The sequence below is a fragment of the Branchiostoma lanceolatum genome, chromosome 17 (assembly GCF_035083965.1).
Source record: "Branchiostoma lanceolatum isolate klBraLanc5 chromosome 17, klBraLanc5.hap2, whole genome shotgun sequence".
Lineage (NCBI taxonomy): Eukaryota > Metazoa > Chordata > Leptocardii > Amphioxiformes > Branchiostomatidae > Branchiostoma > Branchiostoma lanceolatum.
The window spans coordinates 17,586,316-17,609,773 of record NC_089738.1 but is presented as its reverse complement, the minus strand read 5'-3'; the positions used below and the strand labels follow the sequence as shown (position 1 = coordinate 17,609,773).

The 23,458-nt window shown below is 43.7% G+C and overlaps 3 protein-coding genes across 3 annotated transcripts in view; all 3 read left to right on the top strand.

Moving 5' to 3' along the window:
- Positions 1-950: 950 nt before the first annotated feature.
- On the top strand, positions 951-7,350 carry LOC136423444 (arsenite methyltransferase-like). The gene is made up of 9 exons (XM_066411586.1): positions 951-1,015; positions 1,179-1,344; positions 2,547-2,697; positions 3,098-3,304; positions 3,805-3,886; positions 4,755-4,883; positions 5,304-5,446; positions 6,101-6,208; positions 6,831-7,350. The coding sequence occupies exons 1-9, from the start codon at positions 994-996 to the stop codon at positions 6,870-6,872; spliced, it is 1,050 nt and encodes a 349-aa protein (XP_066267683.1). The 5' UTR covers positions 951-993; the 3' UTR covers positions 6,873-7,350.
- A 2,769-nt stretch (positions 7,351-10,119) lies between these two features.
- LOC136422494 (uncharacterized) lies at positions 10,120-10,914 on the top strand. Its single transcript, XM_066410264.1, has one exon. It carries the CDS (start codon positions 10,120-10,122, stop codon positions 10,912-10,914), a length of 795 nt encoding a protein of 264 aa, XP_066266361.1.
- Positions 10,915-17,141: 6,227 nt separating this feature from the next.
- Positions 17,142-23,458, top strand: part of LOC136423428 (dynein axonemal heavy chain 5-like) — an 81,183-nt gene continuing 74,866 nt past the window's right edge. The window contains exons 1-3 of the mRNA XM_066411569.1: positions 17,142-17,434; positions 20,406-20,515; positions 22,621-22,692. Of these exons, the coding sequence (XP_066267666.1) occupies positions 17,314-17,434; positions 20,406-20,515; positions 22,621-22,692 (303 nt within the window). The 5' untranslated portion in view covers positions 17,142-17,313. The remainder of the gene's footprint in view (positions 17,435-20,405; positions 20,516-22,620; positions 22,693-23,458) is intronic.

Below are 23,458 nucleotides of genomic sequence, written 5' to 3'. Positions count from 1 at the left end.
TAATCTTCAATCAGATGTAAGGATAGACTCAGTTTTTATAGTGTTTTTCGCGTTTTTGTAGCATTTAGTATTTTTCTAGTCTTGTACTTTTTCTCCTACGTAAGGGCAGCCCGAAGAATCCAAAAGAAATCGCCCCCTCCATTCTATTTTGTACAAGAGACAGGCTAATAACCTTTCGAGAGGGCAGTGAACTCATGACATGTGCAAACGTCACTACCTGTTTCGTCCTCGCGTAGAAAACCACTTCCGGACTATGATAGCCTGAGTACCATCCGGTATAAACTAACTAGGGTGGTACTCATGCTATATGATTCATACTACACGAATACCTGTGTACGTCCAAGTCAGTACTCTATCGCCTCTGCCATGCCTCGGTCACATTTACTACTCTCCAAGCAGAGGAGGGGTTCCGGCTGAATTTTAAAGTGTTTTTAGGCGTTTTTGACGGGCTTTCTACTTTAACCCCACGTTTTAAGAGACGAAAAAATGACAAATTAGAAAGCCCGACAAAAACGCATGAAAACAGGTCAAAAACCAGCCGGAACCCCTGCTCTGCTTGGAGAGTAACATTTACACCGGTGCCCGCAGGGGTTGTAGCCCCGGTAAGAGGGGTCCGGATGTCATGACAACTTTTATGTCTGGAAGCAATAATAAAGAAGAGGCGATGAGCACAGGCTACAGACTCAAGTTAGCAGCACAAGGGTTTAGCTTGGCGGAAGGAGAAGAAAGGGTATCATGTCTCCACCAACGTCTTTCAGCGTCTGTCGTAATGCTCAGAAATCTTGTACAACATGTATCAAATTGCAAGATAAGTGCTCGCACTTGGCTAGGTTGAATCTGATAGCGTCTGTGGCGTTGGTTGCCCTTATCCAACATTTACTTCATTTTTTTTTGTGTGGTGAATGTTGACGTCTTCTATAGATCTAATTGTCATTCATGCAATCTCTTTTCAGGAAACCGTGAAAGCAGTTGCGTCGGATCGTGTCCTTAAGGATGGCCTGTTCTAAGGAAAAAGGTAGATTTCATCGAAAAATAGCCCTATATGTATATAGATCTATACATATATATATTACATATATCTATATATGTTTACGAATTCTTGCCATACTTTGCACCAAGTACAACTGTCGTGCAATAAAGTTCTTCTATATTCATTCATACATTCATTCTATCTACAGAGTGTCAAATCCTGGAAGACATGAAGGAATACTACGGCAAGACGATCCAGAACAAAGATGAGTTGATGATTAATAACTCGACCAGTACCTGCGACGCGCCTCCCTGTAAACTGCCTCGTCACATCGCCGGTGCCCTGGAACTTATTCACCCTGACGTCAAAGCAAAGTGAGTACATGGCGCCCATTACACTAAACGGCACTCTCGCTGAAACCTAAATCGGATTTGTCTAATCCTTGATTTCATAATCGGAATATCATGTAAACTGAAAAAGTATCGGAATATCGTTTTTTATTCATGAACTTTGTTGAGCGCTCTGTTAAATTTCAGGTCGCAGAGAGAGCGCCGTACTAGTGGCATTGGGGTATGAAGAGGGCCTGCTTGCCACTTTTTCGTAAGGCGCTAGGCAAGCAATTCTAATTTCCCGTTATTTGTAGTGAGAAGCTGTTTTAGCCCCATAATTTTCGGATTATAGCGAGGTGGCCGAATCTTGCGCAATTGCTTTTCTGAATCTAGCGTAATATCATAAAGTGCAGTTGGTACCCCCACGCCCCTCGTAAAGTAACCGTGGCACCACCGCTTCAGGCATATTGGTTGAGTACCTGACTGAAGCAGCGCCCCAAGCGGTCCGCCCGAGTAACGAATATAGTGCCTGTCCTTGGTGCTGAACTGTTAATCAGCCGTAACAAATGGTAATCCAGACATGACCACCATGGTCTAGTCTCGTTTTCTAGAGTACATTGTATAAATATTTCAAAGTGATTACATTACATGACCCTGTTTGTAGACTAAGAGAGCGCATCAGATGGGCAAAAGGTGGCGTCGTGTGGCGCAAGTGTAGAGCGCGCGGCTGTCAAACAATGGGACCCGGGATCTAATCCCAGGTTGTGCCCAGAGAACTTGCGCCACGACGTTGTGCCCTTGGGAAAGGCACTTAACGCGACTTTCCTCAGTTCACTCAGGTATTAAATGGTATCTAGCTCATCCAGGGTTAAGGACGTCCCTCGGATAGGACATTAAATGGAGGTCCCGCGCACGTTAAAGAACCCACCACACCTTTCGATAAAGAGTAGGGGCATGCCCCGGTGTGCGATGGTCCAAATCTTACAGTCTGGTCTGGGATGACATCTTGAAAAGGTGATAGTCACCTGTTATGTCAATCCTTCCACAAATGTGATAAATCGAAATAAATAAATAAACAATATAAGAGAGAGTACAAACTAGGGGAGACCACAAAGTCAGAGGACGTTCACTTAGACCAGAAAGGGGTGGCTGGTAGGTTGGCTTACCATTCTAGTGCTGTCAATACATATCTCTTTAACTGACTGTCCAATTCACTATTAATCGATCTATTGGTGACTATTCTTTAGGAGCTATGGATGTGGCATGACAGTTCCGGAGCTTTTGGAAGGGACCCACGTGTTGGACCTGGGCAGCGGCGCGGGGCACGACTGCTTCGCCCTCGCCAAACTGGTGGGAGAGACAGGCCATGTGACTGGGGTTGACATGACAGAGGAACAGGTACTTTTTACCTCTGTTGAAACGGAGGTATTGTTTTCGATCTGTGTTTGTTTGCCATGGGGTGTGTCAAAAGGGGACAATACATCTGTCTTTAGAATAGCCAAGATATGAAAAGTAGAAGTTCTGCTGCAGTTTTATAGAAAGCCATTAGGTGGCCATGTTCTAACATGTTCACTTGTGGACGTTGAAGTCTTGGTTGGTAACACAAAACACAAATTGTGGCACTCATGTCAATTTCCTTTACAATTTCGAGAAAGACAGAGGGTTCAGTGAGGAAGCTTGACTGAAACAGAGAAAAAAAAAACATTACAATAAAAACTTACTCTAAAAACCGTGGCTTCCATTTTCATTGACAGCCAAACTTGTACCACCAACAGCAAACGGTTTCACGATTTTTCAGCTGGAATTTGCCAGGCGCTACATTGACTACCACCGTGAGACATTCGGCTACTCCAAACCCAACACGGATTTCGTGATGGCTTATATCGAGAAGCTTGGCGACGCTGGGCTGAAGGACGACACGTTTGACGTCATCATCTCCAACTGTGTGGTGAATCTGTCTCCGGACAAAAGGGCTGTACTGAAGGAGGCACACAGGGTGCTGAAAGTAAGTGTGTACGGCAGGTAAAAGCTAGGTTAGACACTTTGTCCGTCAGCTTCAATTCCTCAGAACAATACTGTTATTGTACAAAACTGACTGGTCCTACTTGTCAAGACAGCTAGGTGTCGCTGCTGCAGTTAAAAGCATGTGGTCCCAAATGTTACAGAGTTTATATCATCCCTCATCCCAATCATGACTGGAGCAGAATTTCTGATCCATGTAGTCCTTTATCCAACAAATGCATCTGTTATCTTCTCTGCTTATCGCCTTGTCCCTGTCCCAGTCCAGAATGAAAACAGTTGTATTGGTACATATTATAACATGTCACAATGAGGCCATACCAATTCAATCAGATGGTTCTTCTAACTGGAAGTAATGATAAATTATGAGCCTGAGGTCCAAGTTTATTCTGTCCCAGTCTATCACAGTTGTTTCTGACAAAGGCGACAAAGTTATCATAATATCGTCTAAGTAAAAACACTTGCTTGTTCTCTGAATTGTTTCAGCCCGGTGGAGAGATGTACTTCAGTGACATGTACGCTGACCAGGTCGTGCCTGACCACATCAAACAACACAAGGTCCTATGGGGTAAGGTCTCTCTTTCTTACTCTGCAGTTATTGTTATTCTGGATATAAACTGTGTGTATGCATGTACACAAGCTTACTCCAAATCATATTTTCATAATACAGTAACAAAAACCAGATGTAAAGCAGGCATGACTTGGGATGAAGGGAAACTTGTCACAGAATGAATTCTCCAGTATATTTGGTGATGGTGCGTCAAAAATAGCATAGCTAATATGAGAGGTTGCCTTCCTTCTATTGGATGGGGATAGGAGTGGACTAGGTGGGTAGGTAGGTAGGTAGGTAGAAGTGTAAAGCCATCAGTCCTGTGTATGGGGAAGCCTCATGTAACAAACCTCTGCCAGTAAAAGAACCCAACACACTTATCAAGAAGAGCATGGGTGACCCATCGTGCTTGGTTAAAAACGCAAGCCGAAGCGAGGTCGTATTGCACTACTAGCTAACAAAAAAGCTCCATGCCTCACCCTCCGTCTGACTGCTATCATTACTCCGGGAAGGAGGTGTGACCTCCTTCTGGGAGTATTGGAAATGCTTTTGCTTGCGCGTTCCCAGCTATAAGTCACGTTGTCGCATTGGTGTGTAACTTGGCATATCGTTTGCCTGGATGGGCGTGGTGATGCACGATGTCTTTGTTACACCATAACTACTTTTATCGTCAATGCAATATCGTAATTTCACCCCTATAATTAATGGCACGTGCCACTGCCCTGCCATAGACACCATGCTATAATCCGTTCCGCTTGACTAGAATACTTCAGGCAGATACGGGGTATATATATCTTTCCTACTTGCTGTGATCGTATAGTCACTGTTACATTGTAAAATAGACAACGGACTCTTGTTATCATTACCATTATCATTATCAAAACAGGTGAGGGGTTTGCGGGAGCGCTGTGGTGGGAGGACCTGGTCAGGATCACCAGAGAGGTCGGCTTCTCCACACCGAGGCTGGTGAAGGCAAGCAACATCAACATCAAGACGTCCATCCAGGACTTGACAGGTAAGCTCATTTTTTTACCTGTGAAGTAGATGTACATGTAGATAATGTAGCAAAATAGATGAGGTTTTAGTGAGATACTAAAAATGCAAAGTATAACTATGGCAATGTGTATCCCTCATATTTTCACTCGAATAGACAGAGTCGGCCAAACTATCCTAGATGGAACCAAGGCCAATGTTTGAAAGAAACTTATGAGGTTGTATATTCCTCTAGTAGGAAGCATTTCAACATTTCAAATTTGAATTCTATCATCATTATAACAGCCTAGATACAATGCTGCAGGGGAATGTTTACTGGCAGGTTTGTGGCAGCAAACCTTTGCTGGTAGAATGGAATGTCTCACTGTCCCAAGAACTTAGCCAGTTGGTAGTCAAACTAATGAATGAAAAATAAGACACAAGATCTCATTTCTGTTCCAAGGAAATGTCAAGTATGTCGCAGCAACCTACCGACTGTTCAAGGTTCCCCAGAACGACAACAACAGGCCCGCCGATGTCGTCTACAATGGCTCCGTCACAGGACACGACGAAGTCATCGCGTTGGACAAACACAACACCTTCAAGGTACATGTAAATTCATCGCTGATCACTTTTTCTTTGATACAGAGAATTAGTCCTAGAAATACATGTAAGGATGATTATTGCTTGCTAGTCGGAGTTGCATCCTGCCCATTTCTTCCTTGGCAAATTGCTTAAAACAACCACAGGAAAAGATCATTGCGTGATGTCAAGATATTTAGTTATAGGAGTTACAGTTGAGAGACGGAGAGAAAGAACGACAGAAACAGAGGAAGATAGTCTGTGTGTGTATCAGTGTGTGTGTGTGTGTATCAGTATCAGTGTGTGTGAGTGTGTGTGTGTGTGTGTGTGTGTGTGTGTGTGTGTGTGTGTGTGTGTGTGTGTGTGTGTGTGTGTGTGTGTGTGTGTGTGTGTGTGTGTGACTGTGTTTATTGAGATCCACTTTTAGCTAGTATCGGCAATAGTCTTCTTGGTTTAGATACATACAATGCAATACAATACACTACAATACATACTTCGCAAAACATAATATGCATTACAAGTTGATTTTAAAAGTTTATATCACCGGGTATACCTGTACCTGAATCCCATCCTCGTGACTGAGGGTCGCGACTGTGGTTGCTAGTATCAGCTGCCTTGAAAGGCTTGAATCCTATCCCTAGCCTATACCAGTACCGGTATATATTTACCACCTTACAGGTTGGTTCTGTGGCTGAGGTTGATCCGGAGCTCTCCGCCATCATCCAGCAGTCCAGGTTTGCTTCAGCCTTCACCGTGGTGACCAGTAAGACCCCAGATGGAGAAAAGGTAGAAAATAAAATCTTTATTGACACAACAAAGGTACAGGGACTTTCGTTAGGTCTTCTACAATACAGATAAACAAGTGGATACGAATTAATTAACCTACGTACAAGTAAATGAATAAATCGATATCAACATGTTGAGTCTAACGTATGACTTTTCTAAGTTCTAAACATTCTCTTAGAATGTAAAATTTAAAATGAAACTATATAGGATGGGATGTATCAAATTCTCTTGACCAAGCGGAAAGGAAGTTTAAAATAATATGCACAATCCAAGACAAAGCTAGGCAAAAAACGTCCTATTGTTGGCAAAGGATGTGCAACTCAGGCGAGCAATAGGCCAAAGAAGAGTATTTCATGATATGAAAATAAATGATCACAGAAATGATCACCTTTCAAACGTAAAATCACTTCAACCAAGCTGATATAAATAGAACTAGAGGCAGAACATTCATTACTTTTTGTTTATTAATAGTTTACCGCATGAAAATGTATTAAAACTGTGCAGTCTGTATTGAAAGCTGTCAGTTCGGTGTTCAAAGAAGGTTGCAGACGTGTGTGATTCATATCCCTCTAAGGTACATATAATAAATCCCTTTTCTAAAACCTTTATCACTTTATTTCAGACCATCCCGATGAACCCATTCTCCGGTACCAGGGCTGCATAGGCACCATGTCACCATGGCTGTCTTCAAACCAAAGACAAGAATACGTGTGCTGAATGAAAGACAAGAGATGCATGGATTTAGAGTGAATGTTCAAAAGGATTAAATGTGTTACATCCCCTATGAAGAACTGCTTGCATCTATCTCAATGCTACATCTGCAGATATGTCCCAAGATGGAACACTTTACTCCCTGCAGGCATACATCATGTAGTTCAAACACACACACAGACATACACACACACAGACACACACACTCACTCACACACACACACACACACACACACATGTACACACTGCTGCAAACACAGACACACACACACTCAGATAGAGGGAGACACAGAGAGAGGGACATTAACTCATTAGTTAAACATTTGATGTCAGTGTGGACCAGCTGTTTCTAGCTAGATTTGAATGAATGGCGACTTACATTTATACTTAATACAAGTTTAACCAAATAAAATAAACATGATCCGCCAACACCTAAGGTCTGATGTCTCATTATCTTTTCCTTCATGTTTTTTAAGTCCTCTAATTCTTCCTCTTCTCCAAACAAATAAGGTCAATGACCTTCCACAGAAAAGAAGTCAAATCAAATCGTATACCGTATTCGTGTTCATACAACGTGCTAGAGCCATTACGTCGGGGGATCATATTCATTACGGTACACTAACATTGTTGTTCACCTTGTAGTGCCCAGTGGCACACAGGTTAGCAAGTTTCCTTGCTATTTCAGTAGCAGGGCATGTTTTAAAGAGAAGGATCGCTAGCCCTTCCACTTCAACATGCTCGAGGCACTTCCCAGAACAGGAGACCCCAATTTCACGTCCCTGACGAAAGATAGGTGCAACCCCAAACGAGATACCCTTCCCAAGGTTTGAACCGGGGTCTCCCAGTTACCAACTGACTGGTGCCAGAAGCTCAACTATAAGGTTGCTTCCAGTTGAGTTACGGGGACATACCCTACATTAACACTGGAACCTTTCAAAGTTGTTTTCTTTACATTGTTTCTGTTTTCTTTACATTGTTTCTGTGTGTGCCATCATCTCTTTCCTATCATGTGCAAACTCACCACCATGCCTCCAGAGCCTTGCTCTGACGTTCCCCTCGCCGGCACTATGTATTTCAGCCCCCTTTTGGGGATAAGGGGCCCTGGTGTTGTTGCAAGCCAAACATAGGCTATTCAAAGCCTTTGAAGCATTTTCATTTCGGGCAAGCAGCCCGCACCAGCATCATAGTCCTCTAAACAAGGCATATAATTTGGGTGTCTGCTCAGTCCAGACTTCGTCCATGCAGGACTCGGTGGTGTACAATATTCCAATATTGTTTGCACTGACCCTGTGTGTTGGTCACAAGTTTATAGACCTGTTGGGAGGATCATTGTCACAATCACAATACCCCCCCTCCCAAATACCAACTTTGAAAGGTTCCAATATTAATGTAGGGCATGTTCCTGTAACACAACTGGTAGCAGGCTCACGGTTCACCTCGTGGTTTCAAAAAGTTGGTGACTGGGAGGCACTGGTTCAAGCCTTGAGAAGGGCATCTCGGTTGAGGCTGCACCCTTCTTTCAGATGGGATGCAAAATGGGGGTCCCGTGTTCGAGGAGGTGCCTCAAACAAGTTAAAGGAGAAGAGCTAGCAACCTCTATTTAAAAACACACCCTGCTACTGAAACATCGAGGAAATTTGCATACCTGTGAGCCACTTGGCACAACAAGGTCAACAACGTTATGTACAGTAATAGCTATGATCACCCACCCCTCTATGGTTTTAAACGTTGTACGAACAAGAATACGGTGTACAATTTGAATTTGACTCAACAGAACCCACTCCAACGAAGGTAGGTATCTTTGAGGACTACAGTCAAAGTTTCAACTGAAATCAAATCCCCGCGAACATTTCTGCATTTACAGTATTAGTTGACAATTTAGTCACAATGCCTCAGCCTGACATTCCTGCGGAATAAAAACTCTCAGTATAGCCTGGATACCAGACCTTTCGCGCGATGCGATGATACCCCCTTTTGGGCGGGGAAGACCTAGTAGTAGGGATAGAGTTGGCACCCGGGAGCGCTTGGCAGCCGAACTCTGATTTCTATCGCGCTAGTATGTATGTATGAGATACATACGGCTACCGGCTGAAAACACAGTTTGCCGACGCTTCATTTTCGTCAAAAACGCTTACGGATGAATTTCCAGAAGTCCACTTGCCTGGTACTGCGTCACACGTTTGAATCCATTCGAAGCCAGCCAACAGCCCTTCCAAGCTGCTCAACAAACTTTGTCCGTCCATTCTCCTCCACATGTCCTCCATGCTATTCCAGAAAACCTTCTTTGCACTTGGTGTGAAAAACTTTCCGTGAAAATATTAGAAAACTTTAATTTTTGGGTTCCAAAAGTTGAAACTTTTGGACAAGTCGTACGCGAGGCGCAGACCGACCACGCTACATGAGGAATGCAACACCTGGTGAACATGACGTCATCGTGGCGGGAAATTTGAATATCATGTGACGAAGTTAGGCACGGACGTCTCTGATTGGCTCCTCTAATCAACAGCGCCACCTAGCGTATGTCTCTATTACTGCAGAAAAGTTGTAGCGGACCATAATTTTGTCCTTGGTCAAACTAATCATCATCTTCCTTTCCTTTCTTTTCTAACACATATGCACGACTTCTCTAGCTACTTATGAAAGGAAAACTTGGTATTCAGAAAACAAACCCGAAAATATGACTCAGAATGGCTCGTCAATTTCAAGTTTTTAAAAAAAGTCCCACCGACGACCGACCCAAGGCCCAAGGTGATGACGGCAGCCAAGAAGAAGATGGAAGACGACTTCAAAGACAAAAAGTTCTTCTCAAGTGCCTTCTACTCGATGTCTAAGAGGTAAAGATGAATCTTGGTGTTTTATGATATCTTCAACATTCTTAAAACATGTGTTCACATTCAAGGAAACGTTTGTAACCAGGTTTAGGAGGTCAGGGGTCAGCCCTGATCGAGGCCCCGGATGTTGAAGTTAGTTGCGTTGCGTTGGGGCAAGTTCAAGCAAGTTGTTACAGTTCAGTTTAGTTTAGAGCGTGCACGCTTAGCGATAGTCAGGTTCGAGTTCGACAACATAATCCATCACGAAGTTCCACCTTCTGTAGAGCCCACGGATACGAGGTAAGGACGATCAATACCTTGTTACATTGGTGTCAGAAGTGAACAGAAGGAGCTGGAACGCGCGTCGGACAAAGAACAAAGAAACTCAAAATGGCGGCGACACGTGCAGAAATCAAACTCGCCAAGTTCTCAGGCCGTAACCTAAATTTCGGCTCTTGGTATAGGCAGTTTGCTCGCCTGGCCAGATTGCAACAATGGAAAGTAGAAAGTTACCCAATGTACCTCATGCTACATTTGGAGGGTCCGGCTCTAGAGTACGCCGAGAGTTTGGGTGACAAGTTGACAAATGACGTGGAAAATTTGCACACGGTGTTATCAGACAGGTTTGGGGCCGGGGAAAGGAAGCAAACCTCGCTCGACGAGCTACTGCACTTCCACAGGAAGGTAGGAGAGACACTACTCGACTACGAAATGCGACTGAGGTCATTGTTGCAGTACGGGCACCCCAAAACAGATGTAGCGGAGAGGGAGAAGATGGGGGTCAATTATTTCATTACCGGTCTGCAGCCCTCTAGGCTGGCAGAGAGGTTGGGCGACATTTTCCCTCGGCCGAATAACCTGAGAGACATCCGCCGTGCCGCAGCACAGCTGGAGGGTACGGAGAGCACTACGGTGCACATGGTCGCTAGCACTAGCAGGGAGGAGGAGCTAGAAGAAAGGGTGGCCCGGCTGGAGAGCCGAGTAGAGGGCATGGCGGGTTGCCTGACCCGAATTGAAGACGCAGTAACGAAGAGCGACGCCGGAGTTCGTACCCCAAGCAACCCGGGAAATGACAACAATAACAACGGAAACAAGGCTGGTGGTAGGGACTACATCTGTTTCAACTGTGGTGGCCGTGCGCACATGGCAAGGAACTGCCCCAGCCCGAAGAAGTCGTCAAACTAGGGGGCGCTGGGGTGGGGGGTGACACACTAGCGCATATTAAGGAGTCACCCCAGAACAGTAAGTTGAATGATTCTTCTGATTGTGCCAACGATAATGAGGATTTTGAAGACAATGATCATGAAGATTGTGATGCCAGGGAAATCAAGCAACTGTTATATTTAAATCTGGACATGTGGAATCAAAATTTGAATGCATTGGTAGATTCAGGTGCGGGGCCATCTTGTGTTGATAGCTCAGTTTGGGAAAAGGGTGGCAAAGTGCCCTTAAAGAATTGCTGGCAGAGTTTCGTAGCAGCGGGAGGTGGTGTACTTAAAGTGCTCGGTTCCGTGGAGGTGAGGATAAGGGTGCATGGTGCGGAGATCAAGAGGAAGGTCTATGTCGTTCACGGCTTGCAGGAGAGATGTATCCTGGGTATGGACTTTATGAGGTCAGTCAGAGCCGTAGTTGACACCGTGGGAGAGACCATCTCTGTCCGAGGCAGACCATGCCCCTTGCAAGTCATGTCCATTCGCCCCAATGTCTGCAGGGTGAGTTTAGCAGAAGATGTTACCCTCCCGGGACGTCATGAAGTCGTCGTACCTGGATGCATACAAGATGCAAACCCTGGATGGGGAGGTTTTCTGTCTGCTGTGTTCGAACCCAACAGTTTGGAAGGGAAAGAGAAAGTTGTGTGTGCCAGAACCGTGGTGGCGCCGACCGAGGGGTCCGTACCAGTAAGGCTGGTCAACATGTCGCCAGAGCCAGTGACATTACGGCGTGGTTCCAAGGTCGGACAGCTGACTCCTATGGATGGAGGGGAGGCTGAGGAAGTTGTACTGCCGCCAGCGGGCAAAGGTAGAACCAAGAGACGCACAAGGGCACAGCAAGTGTTGACGCTGAGGGGTCTGGCCACCAAGAGTTCTACTCCAGAGGCAGGAGAGGTGGATCGCATCCTGTCAGACCTTGGTCTGGACAGGAAGGACTTGAGCACAGACCAGCGGCGGCGTGTGTATAGGACAGTTGATCGATTTCAACATGTGTTCTCACGTGGACCGCTGGACTTGGGAAGAACTGACAAGGTCAAACACAAGATTGACACCGGTAGTGCCAGGCCAGTGAAACTTGCACCTAGAAGGTACTCACCCCACCAGCGAGAAGAGATGGCGCGCTGCCTCCAGGGCATGCGAGAGATAGGCATCATCAGGGAGTCACATTCTCCCTGGGGAGCTCCTGTAGTCTTGGTAAAGAAACCTGATGGGTCAACCCGATTCTGTGTGGACTACAGAAAGCTCAATGACTGTACACTGAAGGATGCATATCCCCTACCTAGGATAGACGACGCCCTGGACGCTTTGGGTGGAGCAAAATTCTTCAGTACCCTTGATCTGGTGAGCGGTTACCACCAAGTAGAAGTAGAGGAAAGTAGCAAAGAGAAGACAGCGTTCACTACACCTCTAGGATTGTGGGAGTTCAACACCCTTCCCATGGGCCTTTGCAACTCGCCCGCGACATTTGAACGGCTTATGGACTTAGTCTTGGCTGGACTCTGCTGGTCCTCCTGTCTTGTTTACCTCGATGATATTATAGTCTTTGGCCGTACGTTTGAAGAGCATTGGGATCGACTTGAGGCTGTCTTGCAGCGCCTACAAGATACAGGGCTGAAGGTCAAGACTACCAAGTGTCAACTGCTGAGAGAGAAGGTGTCTTTCCTGGGACATGTAGTGAGTGAACAGGGGGTAGAGACAGAACCAGGGAAAGTAGAGGCCGTCAAAACCTGGCCGATCCCAAGTAACAGGGGAGAGCTCCGATCGTTCTTGGGCTTTTGCTCTTACTACAGGAGGTTTGTGAGAAACTTTTCAGGTATCGCGGCACCGTTATACCAGCTGGCCAACGACCGAGAGGGGAACTTTGAGTTCGGAGAGGAGGAAAAGGGGGTTTTCAGACAGTTACAAAGGGAACTCACCACAGCCCCGGTCCTAGCCTTCCCCGATTTTCACAAGAGATTCATCTTAGACACAGATGCGTCAGATCGGGGACTGGGAGCTGTATTGTCTCAGGAAGTCAACGGTTGTGAACACCCTATAGCCTACCACAGTCGTACGCTGAGCAAAGCTGAACGGAAGTATTGCACCACCCGGAAAGAGCTGCTTGCTCTCGTCAACTCTGTATGGCATTTCAGACACTATTTGTTAGGCTGCGAGTTTACTGTTCGTACCGACCACCACGCACTAAAATGGCTGATGACATTTAAGGAGCCTGAGAATCAAGTAGCACGTTGGCTGGAGACGCTAGCGTCATTCTCATTCACGGTTCAGCACAGAGCTGGGAAGAAACACGGAAATGCGGACGGGTTGTCTAGGATTCCCTGCCGACAGTGCGGCCTAGAAGATGCCCCGACAGATGGCGTGATGTCAGTCCAGGTTGCTTCAGACCCCCCTGAGGTACTTGTACCTTTTGCAGCCGGTCAGGATATCAAGCAACAGCAGGCCGACGATCCTGAGATAAGCCCAGTGCTATTAGCGGTGGAGAGCGGAGACGAGACTGAACAACCCTCTCCACTCGGGAAGGAAGGCTTGCGCTATTGGAATGACCGAGAGAGGATGGAGGTCAAGGAGGGGGTGTTGTACCGGAGATTGTATGCTGATAACACAGACACCTTCTATCGGCTCCAGCTCGTCGTGCCAAAGACGCTGAGGGAACAGGTGCTCAGGGAATGCCACGGAGGTATTCTGAGTGGGCACCTAGGGGTGGATAAAACCCTTCTAAGAATGCGAGAACGGTTCTTTTGGTACGGGATGGCTACCGATGTCGAGCTACATGTGAAGGGATGTTCAGAGTGTGCCAAGAGGAAGACAGGGTCCCGGCGAAGAAGGGCACCATTAGTTCCCTCATCCCCAGGATTCCGGTGGGAGAGGGTGGCCATGGACTTTATGGGACCCTTCCCAGAGACCCCGAAGGGAAATAAACACATATTGGTAATATCTGATTATATGACGAAATGGGTGGAAGCTGTAGCGTTACCAGATCAAAAGGCGACGACCGTGGTGCGAGCATTGATTGATACATGGATCACCCGGTTCGGTGTGCCCTACCAGCTGCACAGTGACCAAGGGAGAGACTTTGATTCACAGATTGTCCACACATTATGCCAGGAGCTGGGAATTAAGAAGACAAGAACTACGGCATATCACCCAGAGGGTGATGGCATGGTCGAGCGATTTAATAGGACGGTCTGTCAGATTCTTACCATGTATGTGAATGACTCTCACACTGACTGGGATGCCCGCCTTCAGTCAGCCTTGTTCGCCTACCGTACCAGTGTCCACTCCAGCACAGACTACACTCCATTCTTTCTCACCTATGGTGAGGAAGCAAGGGTACCAGCCGACGTCATGTGGCCTGTGGACAGGCCAGAGCCGGCTGGAGGGATAGACGTTCAGGCACAGGGGGTGAGAGAAGAATTGGATATGGCTTACAGAAGAGCTAGACAGAACATGGAAACGGCCCATAGGCGCCAAAAGGATGTGTATGACAGAAAATGCCACGGAGGAGGCTTCTCCGTGGGGGACCAAGTTTGGCTGTCTATTCCAGCCGTCCCGAGAGGATTGAGCAAGAAGTTCTTCCCAAAATGGAAAGGACCCTACAGAGTGGTGACACGGATGTCAGATGTTACCTATAGAGTCCAGCGAGTGGGAGGACGACAGAGGGTCGTAGTGCACTTCAACAGGCTCAAGGAGTACCATGTGCAAGAGCCGGAAGAGGAAACAGGAGCAAGAGCAGAGGGTTCTTTGACAGATGAGTTACCTGCCGAGGAGACTCCAGCTGAGGATTCAGACGCAGAGTCGCTGCAGGATTGGGTGCAGTGTGACTCCTGCGACAGCTGGAGAAGGATAACAGCACATGAAGCTGCTGAGATAGATCCAGACGGAGAGTGGTACTGCTCAATGAACGAAGACCAGAGTCAAAATGTGTGTGACGCTCCAGCACCCACTAAAACCCGCTCCCGACGCCGGGGGAGACCCCCGGATAGATTGGGATTCTAAGACACGAGGACGTGTCTTCATAGGAGGGAGGACAGTGTAACCAGGTTTAGGAGGTCAGGGGTCAGCCCTGATCGAGGCCCCGGATGTTGAAGTTAGTTGCGTTGCGTTGGGGCAAGTTCAAGCAAGTTGTTACAGTTCAGTTTAGTTTAGAGCGTGCACGCTTAGCGATAGTCAGGTTCGAGTTCGACAACATAATCCATCACGAAGTTCCACCTTCTGTAGAGCCCACGGATACGAGGTAAGGACGATCAATACCTTGTTACACGTTGAATAAAAAGGTCACACGAAAGCTAGTAATGGGGAGGGGGGCGTAGGCAAGTTCCCTCCAAAAGTTCTGCATGCCCATCTATTCTTACTATCCAACCCCATAGGAATGCCTGGTGGAGGCTACCCCTTCCTCGACTCTCTGCATCTTAAAATGGTTACTCTTTTGTCCTCATGAAACATGTGAGCCGTTCCAGTTCGTTGTGCAAATCTTGGAAACCTGTTGACATTTCTGAAGTATGTAACGTTACCCAGACTAGTCTGGGACAGTCCAAAACATGGGTGGGGGGTGGGGGGGTCTGAAATTTAATTTTGGACTTCACAAACTTCTTGTTAGTTTCTTCCAAGCAGGTTCTTTCCTTCTTAATGTTTCTACTTTAGAATCCAAGTCTAGTTAGAATTCTTTAGCCACCAAAACATAATCTAGTGGAGAATATGAAACAATGAATGCTCCCTGGTTGAGCAGTTAAATTGGTTCCAACAAAAGAAATTCCAAAGCTTGTACTCAGCAGGCCAAAGGAAACAATTTCTATTATTCCAGTGTTCCATCTGTTGCAGAAAATGGCTTGCCCCATGCTGACACATGTTTTGTGAGCAGAGTAGATTTAATTCTTCGGCCAAGTAGGTATTTGGGTGTCCATTAATTTGGCTTTTCAATTTACACTGCATCGATCATTTTTGGTCTAATTGTAGTTGGATGTCTAAGAAATTCTTTATGCTTGTCCAATCTTGCTCTAAAATGTGTTATTGTGTGGCCGGTAACCACTTTCTCTGGCATGCTGTTTAACTAGGAGACAGCGACACCATTCGATCTGTTATCATGTGAAGAAAAGTGCTCTGTTGTTAATTCTCTTGAGGTTTTGTCCTGATCACATTGTGCACATGTGTCCTAGTTTACTAGCAGTGTCCATATAAAGTAACTTTTAACTTAGTTGTGCCTAAGCAATCTAACATTGATCAGGAGGTAATTGATAAAGCACTACTGTATGTTTCTAGATGACAACAATCAAGTATACACACAGACACATTTGCATGTTTTTCCCACAGTAGGGCTTTTAAGTTTAAGTAACACCTCGTTAACGCTACATGTCATTAACTTGCCCATTGTGGTATCATTACAGCAACCATCGTCATAGAAAAGGTGTTAAAACTTTATTGTTCCATCCATTTAAGTAAATTCTTTCTCACTTTACAACAGTAACAGTTACTGTAGTCTAGATATGCCTTACTACAGCCATCTTGATAAGAAAATATTGACTACTATTTGAGATTTCTAGCAACTTGTCCATATATTTTCTCACCTTTTTCCTATTTCCCATGAGAAATAGATTTAAAGTTTTTGAAAACTTCTCTCTCACCTTTTTACACCTGTAAAAGACTTCGTACAGCCATCTAGACATGTAAAGCTGTATCTATTGACACTGCTACCAGTGCCGAACGAGTTGTTTACACTCAGTTTCCCGTGAAATGCTCGCCACGTGTCGTTGCGCGGCACTTCCCAACCAGGTGTTGACTTACCTTTCCCTTTCCCACCTAAACAACGCCCCTGCCATGCCTCTATAGACCCTACCCCCCTTTGTTACTCACATACTCGGATTGCACTTTGCATGCAAATCAGCCCTCTCACTTGTCAACAGTTGGGCCATTGTTTACATAATGGTGTTCCGGTCGCCATGGCGACATACCTGTCCTCAGGTGTATAGCAGATTCGGGCAGGCCCATTCACTTCCTCAAATCCCTCCACTGTCAACACAGCATTAACACGGCTTGACATGCCAATTATACGTTTGAAAATAGCACACAGTTTACTTAAAAAACGTGTATTAAAAGGTTAGGGGGTGTTAAGGTTAGTTGGGAGCGTGGTTGTGCGAAGAAAAGTTTAGTTTTGATAGGACTTCGCTCCCTCTGTAACCCGATCGGTCACACTTGAGTTGACTCATTTGCATAACGTCAGAGTGTGTGCCAGACATAGGCTGTGAAGGCTGTGTAAGGACAGTCGGCACAGCGAAGGATCAAAACAACGTTCATTTACGCGACGAAAATCGACCGACGGATTTACCAAGAGTGGGATTGTACTTCTGTGATTCCAGGAGGATAGAAGGGAGGGGGAAAAATGGCGGATACCGAAGAAGCGGCCGCTACAGAAAACGGCGGACCGGGAGAGAAGGAAGCGACGAAAACACCGTCCCCGAAACCTGACACAGAAGTTGCTCCCCCCATAGTTAGCATTAAAGGTAAGAGACTTTCATATTTTTTTTAAAGTTTCCATCTCTTCAACACAAAATATACAGTCAAAACTGCCCAGGAAGACCACTCTGGATCAATAAAATCTTGGCTATGTGGACAGGTGGTCACTATAGACAGGATTCTTAATCATTTAATGCTTGTGTCAATGGGCAAAATCATCTAAGGGATCACCAAAAGGTGGTCATATTGGCCTGGGGTGGTCCTTATGTAGATGTAGTCACTTCGTGTACAGGTTTGAAAGTATCGTGAAGGTGATTGTAAAGCTTTTATGTGTTGTAGATACTCACAAGTTTGTTTTTCTTTTACGGTTTAAACTGTTTACACAGATATGTAAACAGTGCAATATGGCTGTGTTTTTGTAGCACCTTCAACAACCATTAAAGGAGTGTTAACTTAACGGCAAACTTTTAACATTTGTTACCTAAACTGGCAGTTTTTTCCTCATAGTCAGTCCATCAGTAAGCAATTATCTTTTCAAGAGTGTTTTGTTTCTAATGGTAACAAGTATTGAGATAAGAAACTTGCTCCAGGGACTTTGGAACTCTAATCAGACCACAGTAAATTTAACATCAACCGTCCTTTGCCTGTCTCTCTTTGTATGATATTTGTGTCTCAAACGTTGATAAAAGTTAAAACTGTTAAATTTGCTGGACCTCTTTAGCCATATACTAGTAAACATCCTAAAAAAAAGTAAAACTGTTCTGTGAGAGTTTACCGTCTCATAGATTATAAAAACATTGAAGCGCGGGGTAGAAAAACACGTCCGATTGAACGACCCCACCTTGTGTTTACGCAAGTCAACACCGAGTGATAAATTAAGCAAAAGTCAAACACAACCTGCGTAAACAAGTCCCTCGCCATTAAACGTCCCGGGCTCCCCAATTTGTGCCAGTCCCGACAATTTTATTGTAAAGCTTTGGCACAAATTAGATGTTTGAGTTTACTTTTTCATGCGTAAGAAACTTTTCGGGACGGATTTGAATCAGTCTTGATAATGGTGATTGTGGGGGTGACTTTTGACTTGGTAAAGTCAACTGCAAACACGACATTTGTCCACCTCTGACACCCAGGCATGGTTGCCCCAGTGTTGAGACCTGTTATGTTTAACTATTTGGGACGTGTTATCAGGTGTTTGTGGCTGCTTACACGCGCTTCTTTTCTAAGCGAGTGGTTTACAAACTGACTCAAAAGCCTACAGAGGCATGCACTGACTCAGGTCTGGTAGATTTTACAAAATAGGTCAAAGCTTTCTTTAACTTCTTTACCAGGGTACCAAGGAGACCGCTTTGAGGGACAGTATTTGCTGTGTTAGAGTCAAGATAATTCAAGAACAGTCAGCCAGTGCCTTTCTGTCATACCCATAAATGGATGTGGAGACATTTTGGGAGATAACCAATCTTAGGCCCTCAGGATTTAACAAAACTTGTGTCAAACAGACCACCTGTTTCTGGTACAAAACTTAGATAAAAGGTGTGTCAATTAAGTGGAACTTACAAAAACTCCTTTTTTAAGAACTGGGTTTCTTTTTTACGTTACAGTCCAGCCTAAACCTGTTTATGGTAATAGGTGCTTTCAGTATAAAAGGCCCGTCCATGTGGACATTGTTTACGGTACACTTTCTTTTCAAAACAAGAGAAAAGATTTCTGGCCTACTTTTAACCCAATACACTTGTTTACTACTTTGGACCCTCTGGACTTTCATTCATGCTTTTGGCAGCAGTTTTTCTGACAGTTGTGGTAAATGTATTTTCTTTAAATCTATTAGCCACAAAAAGGAGATGTGTAGACGGGTGAGAGATGCCTAGGCCTATGAAATGGTTGTAGACATTATAAAGTATAGTTACTAACCAACATCTATCGCACAATATAGCAGTCATCCCTCAGTAAGACATCTGGAGGTATAGTTCCCCTTAAGCACCTTTAATCAGCCTGTCTAATGGTTGTAGACTGTTTCAGATACGTTGTATCCATCGCCAGTATTTCCTGACCACCTTTCAATCAGTTGTTTTAGAATGATATCATCCCAAACAGAATTATTCAAATGTTAAATCCTTCTGGCTGGTAAAACTGCTCATACGTGTAACCTTACAGTATCAAGCTTTGAAAGAGCAGTTCAGAGATAACAAAATCTGAAAGAACTGGCAGAAATGTCAACTGCTGTTCATACCCCAAATGTTTCAAACAACACCTGTTTCTGGATCAAATATTTCTTTTGTGAAGGGTTGTTTTGAAGTACCAAATTAGTCTTCAGCCAGCCTGTTGTAAGCCTGCTTGAGTCTGCCTAAGCCATAAGCTGTCGTTTTACCTGTCCTTATTCTCTTACCGACACGGTTCACTGCACAGACCACATTATACAAACAGTTCTTATAGAAGCTAAATCCTTGGGAGATGAAGGGTTTCTCTTACTATTTCCTTGTTTTATAAATAAAGGAGAGAAGGTTAAGAACTAGTTCTTCTATCTTTTTTATAATGGAGTCCATTAAAATGATGGAAAAATATTGTTAAAACACTGAATTTTCTTATCATTAAGTTTTATTTCAGGAAAAGTGAAGAAAGAATTAAAGCAAACAAACTTTAAAAAACACAGTAAGAAATGTGATATGATTCCTTGCAATACTGAGAGATTTGAGGGGATTTGATGGGTTCCTGTTGTATCTAGTCAACAATTGCAGGGCTCGTAGAAATCCTTTTTTCTGCATTCCAGTACCTCCAGTTTTTATCATTTTATTCTATTGATCTTTAGAAAAACCTCCTGGACCAATTTTACCCACACTTACCTTTCTTCACAGCAGTATAATCAAATACTGGATAACTATACTATGCAAGAGGTGTATTGATATCTACAGTAGAGATATTTCATTTGAACCACTTGTTAGAGCTTTTTCTCTTGTCTTCCCTAAGTTAAGATGACACAGTTACTGTTACATGTTGTATTAACAGTATTTACTGTTTCTTCAGGTGAGGGTAAAGATGACAAGAAAGAAGACCAGCAAGCCGACAAACCGGCGCGGAAGACACAGGTTCACCAGCGTAGGGGTGCGTCCATGGGAAGGCCTGCTCCTTCACCTGTAAGTACACATGGGCCACAACAAATAAACTCTTTGTTTCTCAGAAGCTTGACAACCAAATTTAAAATTGAAGGATTACCCTTAAAATCTGACCTGACAACATACAGGAATACTTGTTGTATCTCAGAGATTTTACTGTCAAAATGGAGGAAAAAACAGTGAAACCAATAACACGTTTCTCAGATGTTTTAAATTTCGATCAAAATTCTCAGAGAAACAAGACAGTTTTGAGGTCAAGTTTCCCACCAGGCCACTACAACAACATATTTGTGTATCTTAGAGATTCTATAACCAAAATTGAGGGGAAAGATAGCAGTCTTTAAATCAGTAGTGCGCAGGGGCCTGACGATAACAAAATTGAATTTCATTGAGATTTTACGTTTGGAATTGAAAAAGATTATTATGAACAGTGTTTCAAAATGAAAGAAAAGTACCTCGACATTGACATTCTGTCTGAGATACAAGTGATTTTTGACCCCAAAGATTTTGTTTTAGAACTCATTGGGATGAAAATGATTTGACAGGAACTAATTTGTAACATGGCATATAACAGCAACTTTTGTCACTAACAGTAATGTCTTACCCCATGTATTAACAAGCCATTGTTTCAGCTTCTTTGTTTTTTGTTTTTATCTATTTATTTGTCTGTCAAAGCCTTTAGATGCTTTTTTTGCAGGCCAGCCGAACATAATGGCAGCATCTGTGCTGATACAATATGCTTTTTATCCAGAACCTTTGTGTTTAGTTTACTTTACTTTCAGTTTTTTTTTTATGTTTGGTTTATTTTGTTGCAAGGCAAGCGCTATTTTCATTTTGTCCACCGCACTCATTATTTTATTGTATCAATTTACACACACACATAGTCATTATCATAGTTACTATGTCCTTAGGACATACTTATTAACAGTACTGAATATAACTTTTAATTAACTTTTTTCTTAATTCTGTAAATTAACCATAGCTGCCATAGAGTAAGGCATAGTTGCTTTAGAGTTAGACTAGCTAGTACTACTAGTAAAACATAACTGAATCCTAACAGCCCAAGACATTGAATGCACTATAAAAAAAGAATGGTTCGTAGATTACAATAATAATCATTTACTTTTCTTTGGTATTAGATGTGTGGAATAATTCACTAAATACCATACTTACAAAACCATAATGGATAATGCATGCAAAGTAGGTGACTTTGATGTTTTGTCATCTTTAATCATACTGATTGATAATATAAATCTTAACCAATGATGTAACATAAACTCCCATAACTCTCCTGGGTACTGCCACATTGAAAAAAAAGGTGTTATCAAGGCCTTCTGGGGAATATCTTTTAGATTTAAGAAAAAAATGTGTCAGTCTTCGGGCACCTGGCAGAATTATGAATGTTGATGTCCCCAACACCTTATTAGGTTTTGTATGTTAATTTAAGTGTAAAATAATGCACGTTAAACACATCCTGCTTTCTCACCCTGTACTGCAATAACAGCCTAAGTTTATTAAAGCACAGTTTTTTTCTCTGGCCGCTTTATTTTCAGAGACATTGCATGCTGGTAAGAAAGTTAAGTGCATGTTGCTAGCGAGATAATGCATGGCTTCAGCCTCGTAGCATTAATAAGACTATTTAGTATGATTAAAAGGTGCCTGCTAAAGACAAAATTGTGTTGTTGCTTTAATAAGAGCATAATGCATGGCTTCACAGCAAATTCCTCTACCAGGGCTTTCTCCAGCTCTGAATTTCTCTGTCCTCTCAGTTTGACAGCAAAGCCCCTTACTGCCAAAGATGGAAGAAATGTAGGGGGCTTCAAAATGTTTCCCCGGGAAATTTTGAACTTCTTATCCCATGATTGATCAATTGAACATGAACCTGAAATACTATTTAAATGACTGCAAAATTTTGCTATTTTTTTTTTATGTAGCACTGCTTTGAACAGCTGAAAATGTACATTTGTAAGTTTTGATTTTTGTTCCTCAAATTGAAATAGGGGACAGAAAAGTTTACCCTGGAGAGAGCCCTGCTGTAAAAAGTTTAAAGCTCTTTTCTAAAGTGACTAGTGTTGTAGTTCCACCATGTTAAACCCCCTTCCATTCCATGATCCTGTGTCTGTAAGGGTGGCCATGCGCGAGTGTCCAGGGCAAAGAAAGGTGTCAGTGAGCTCAGTGGAAAAGTGGCCGCGCTGATGGTAACAAACACGTCATCATTTCCTAACATCTACAGATTACAACTAATCCCCTACAGATTTAGTGTCTTTAATCCATGTTTTTTCCACAGGGATTTAGGTGAGGGTTGGCTGCATTGAAGAAATGATTATGTGTGATTTCTTTCTTTCTTGCAACTTGTTAAAAGGTAGATACATTGTGATAAGAAATGAAGAGGTTTGGTCTCAGAGGAAGAATTAATGGTGAGAAGAATAATTGTTATAACATTGTTTATAGCCTCAAAATTAGTGCATTGATATTGCAAAAGGGACAAGTAGTAAAAGGGTATTATCATGATGATAACAAATGAAGAGGTTTTGTTTCAAAGAAAGAATTGATAGGGAGAAGAATCATTGTTTAAAACACTGTTAATAGCCTCAAAATTAGCGCATGAATTGCAAATTTAAACATAACCTTCCATGTTGTCAAAAGGTAAAAGTTTCTATCAGTAAATGTCAGCTGAATTTTTAGCACACTAGCATCAAGTTAAATTTAGCTTCTCCGAAAATAGCAGTGAACCCTGTGTGGTCCTTCATCATTTCACATGTCACCATTGCCGAGCAATTTTCACCTGCGCAATCGGTCGTCACCTGACTCCCTCCTTAGATAGTAGCACCTGCACCCCCCACTATTTACAGGTGCCCAAGAGGTCGCCGTAACCCTAAAAAGAAAAGAAACAGTAGCCGAGCCTTAGAAACCGTACACCAGATTTGGCCTTCATGTACAAAGCTGTTTATTTGCTTTGGACCA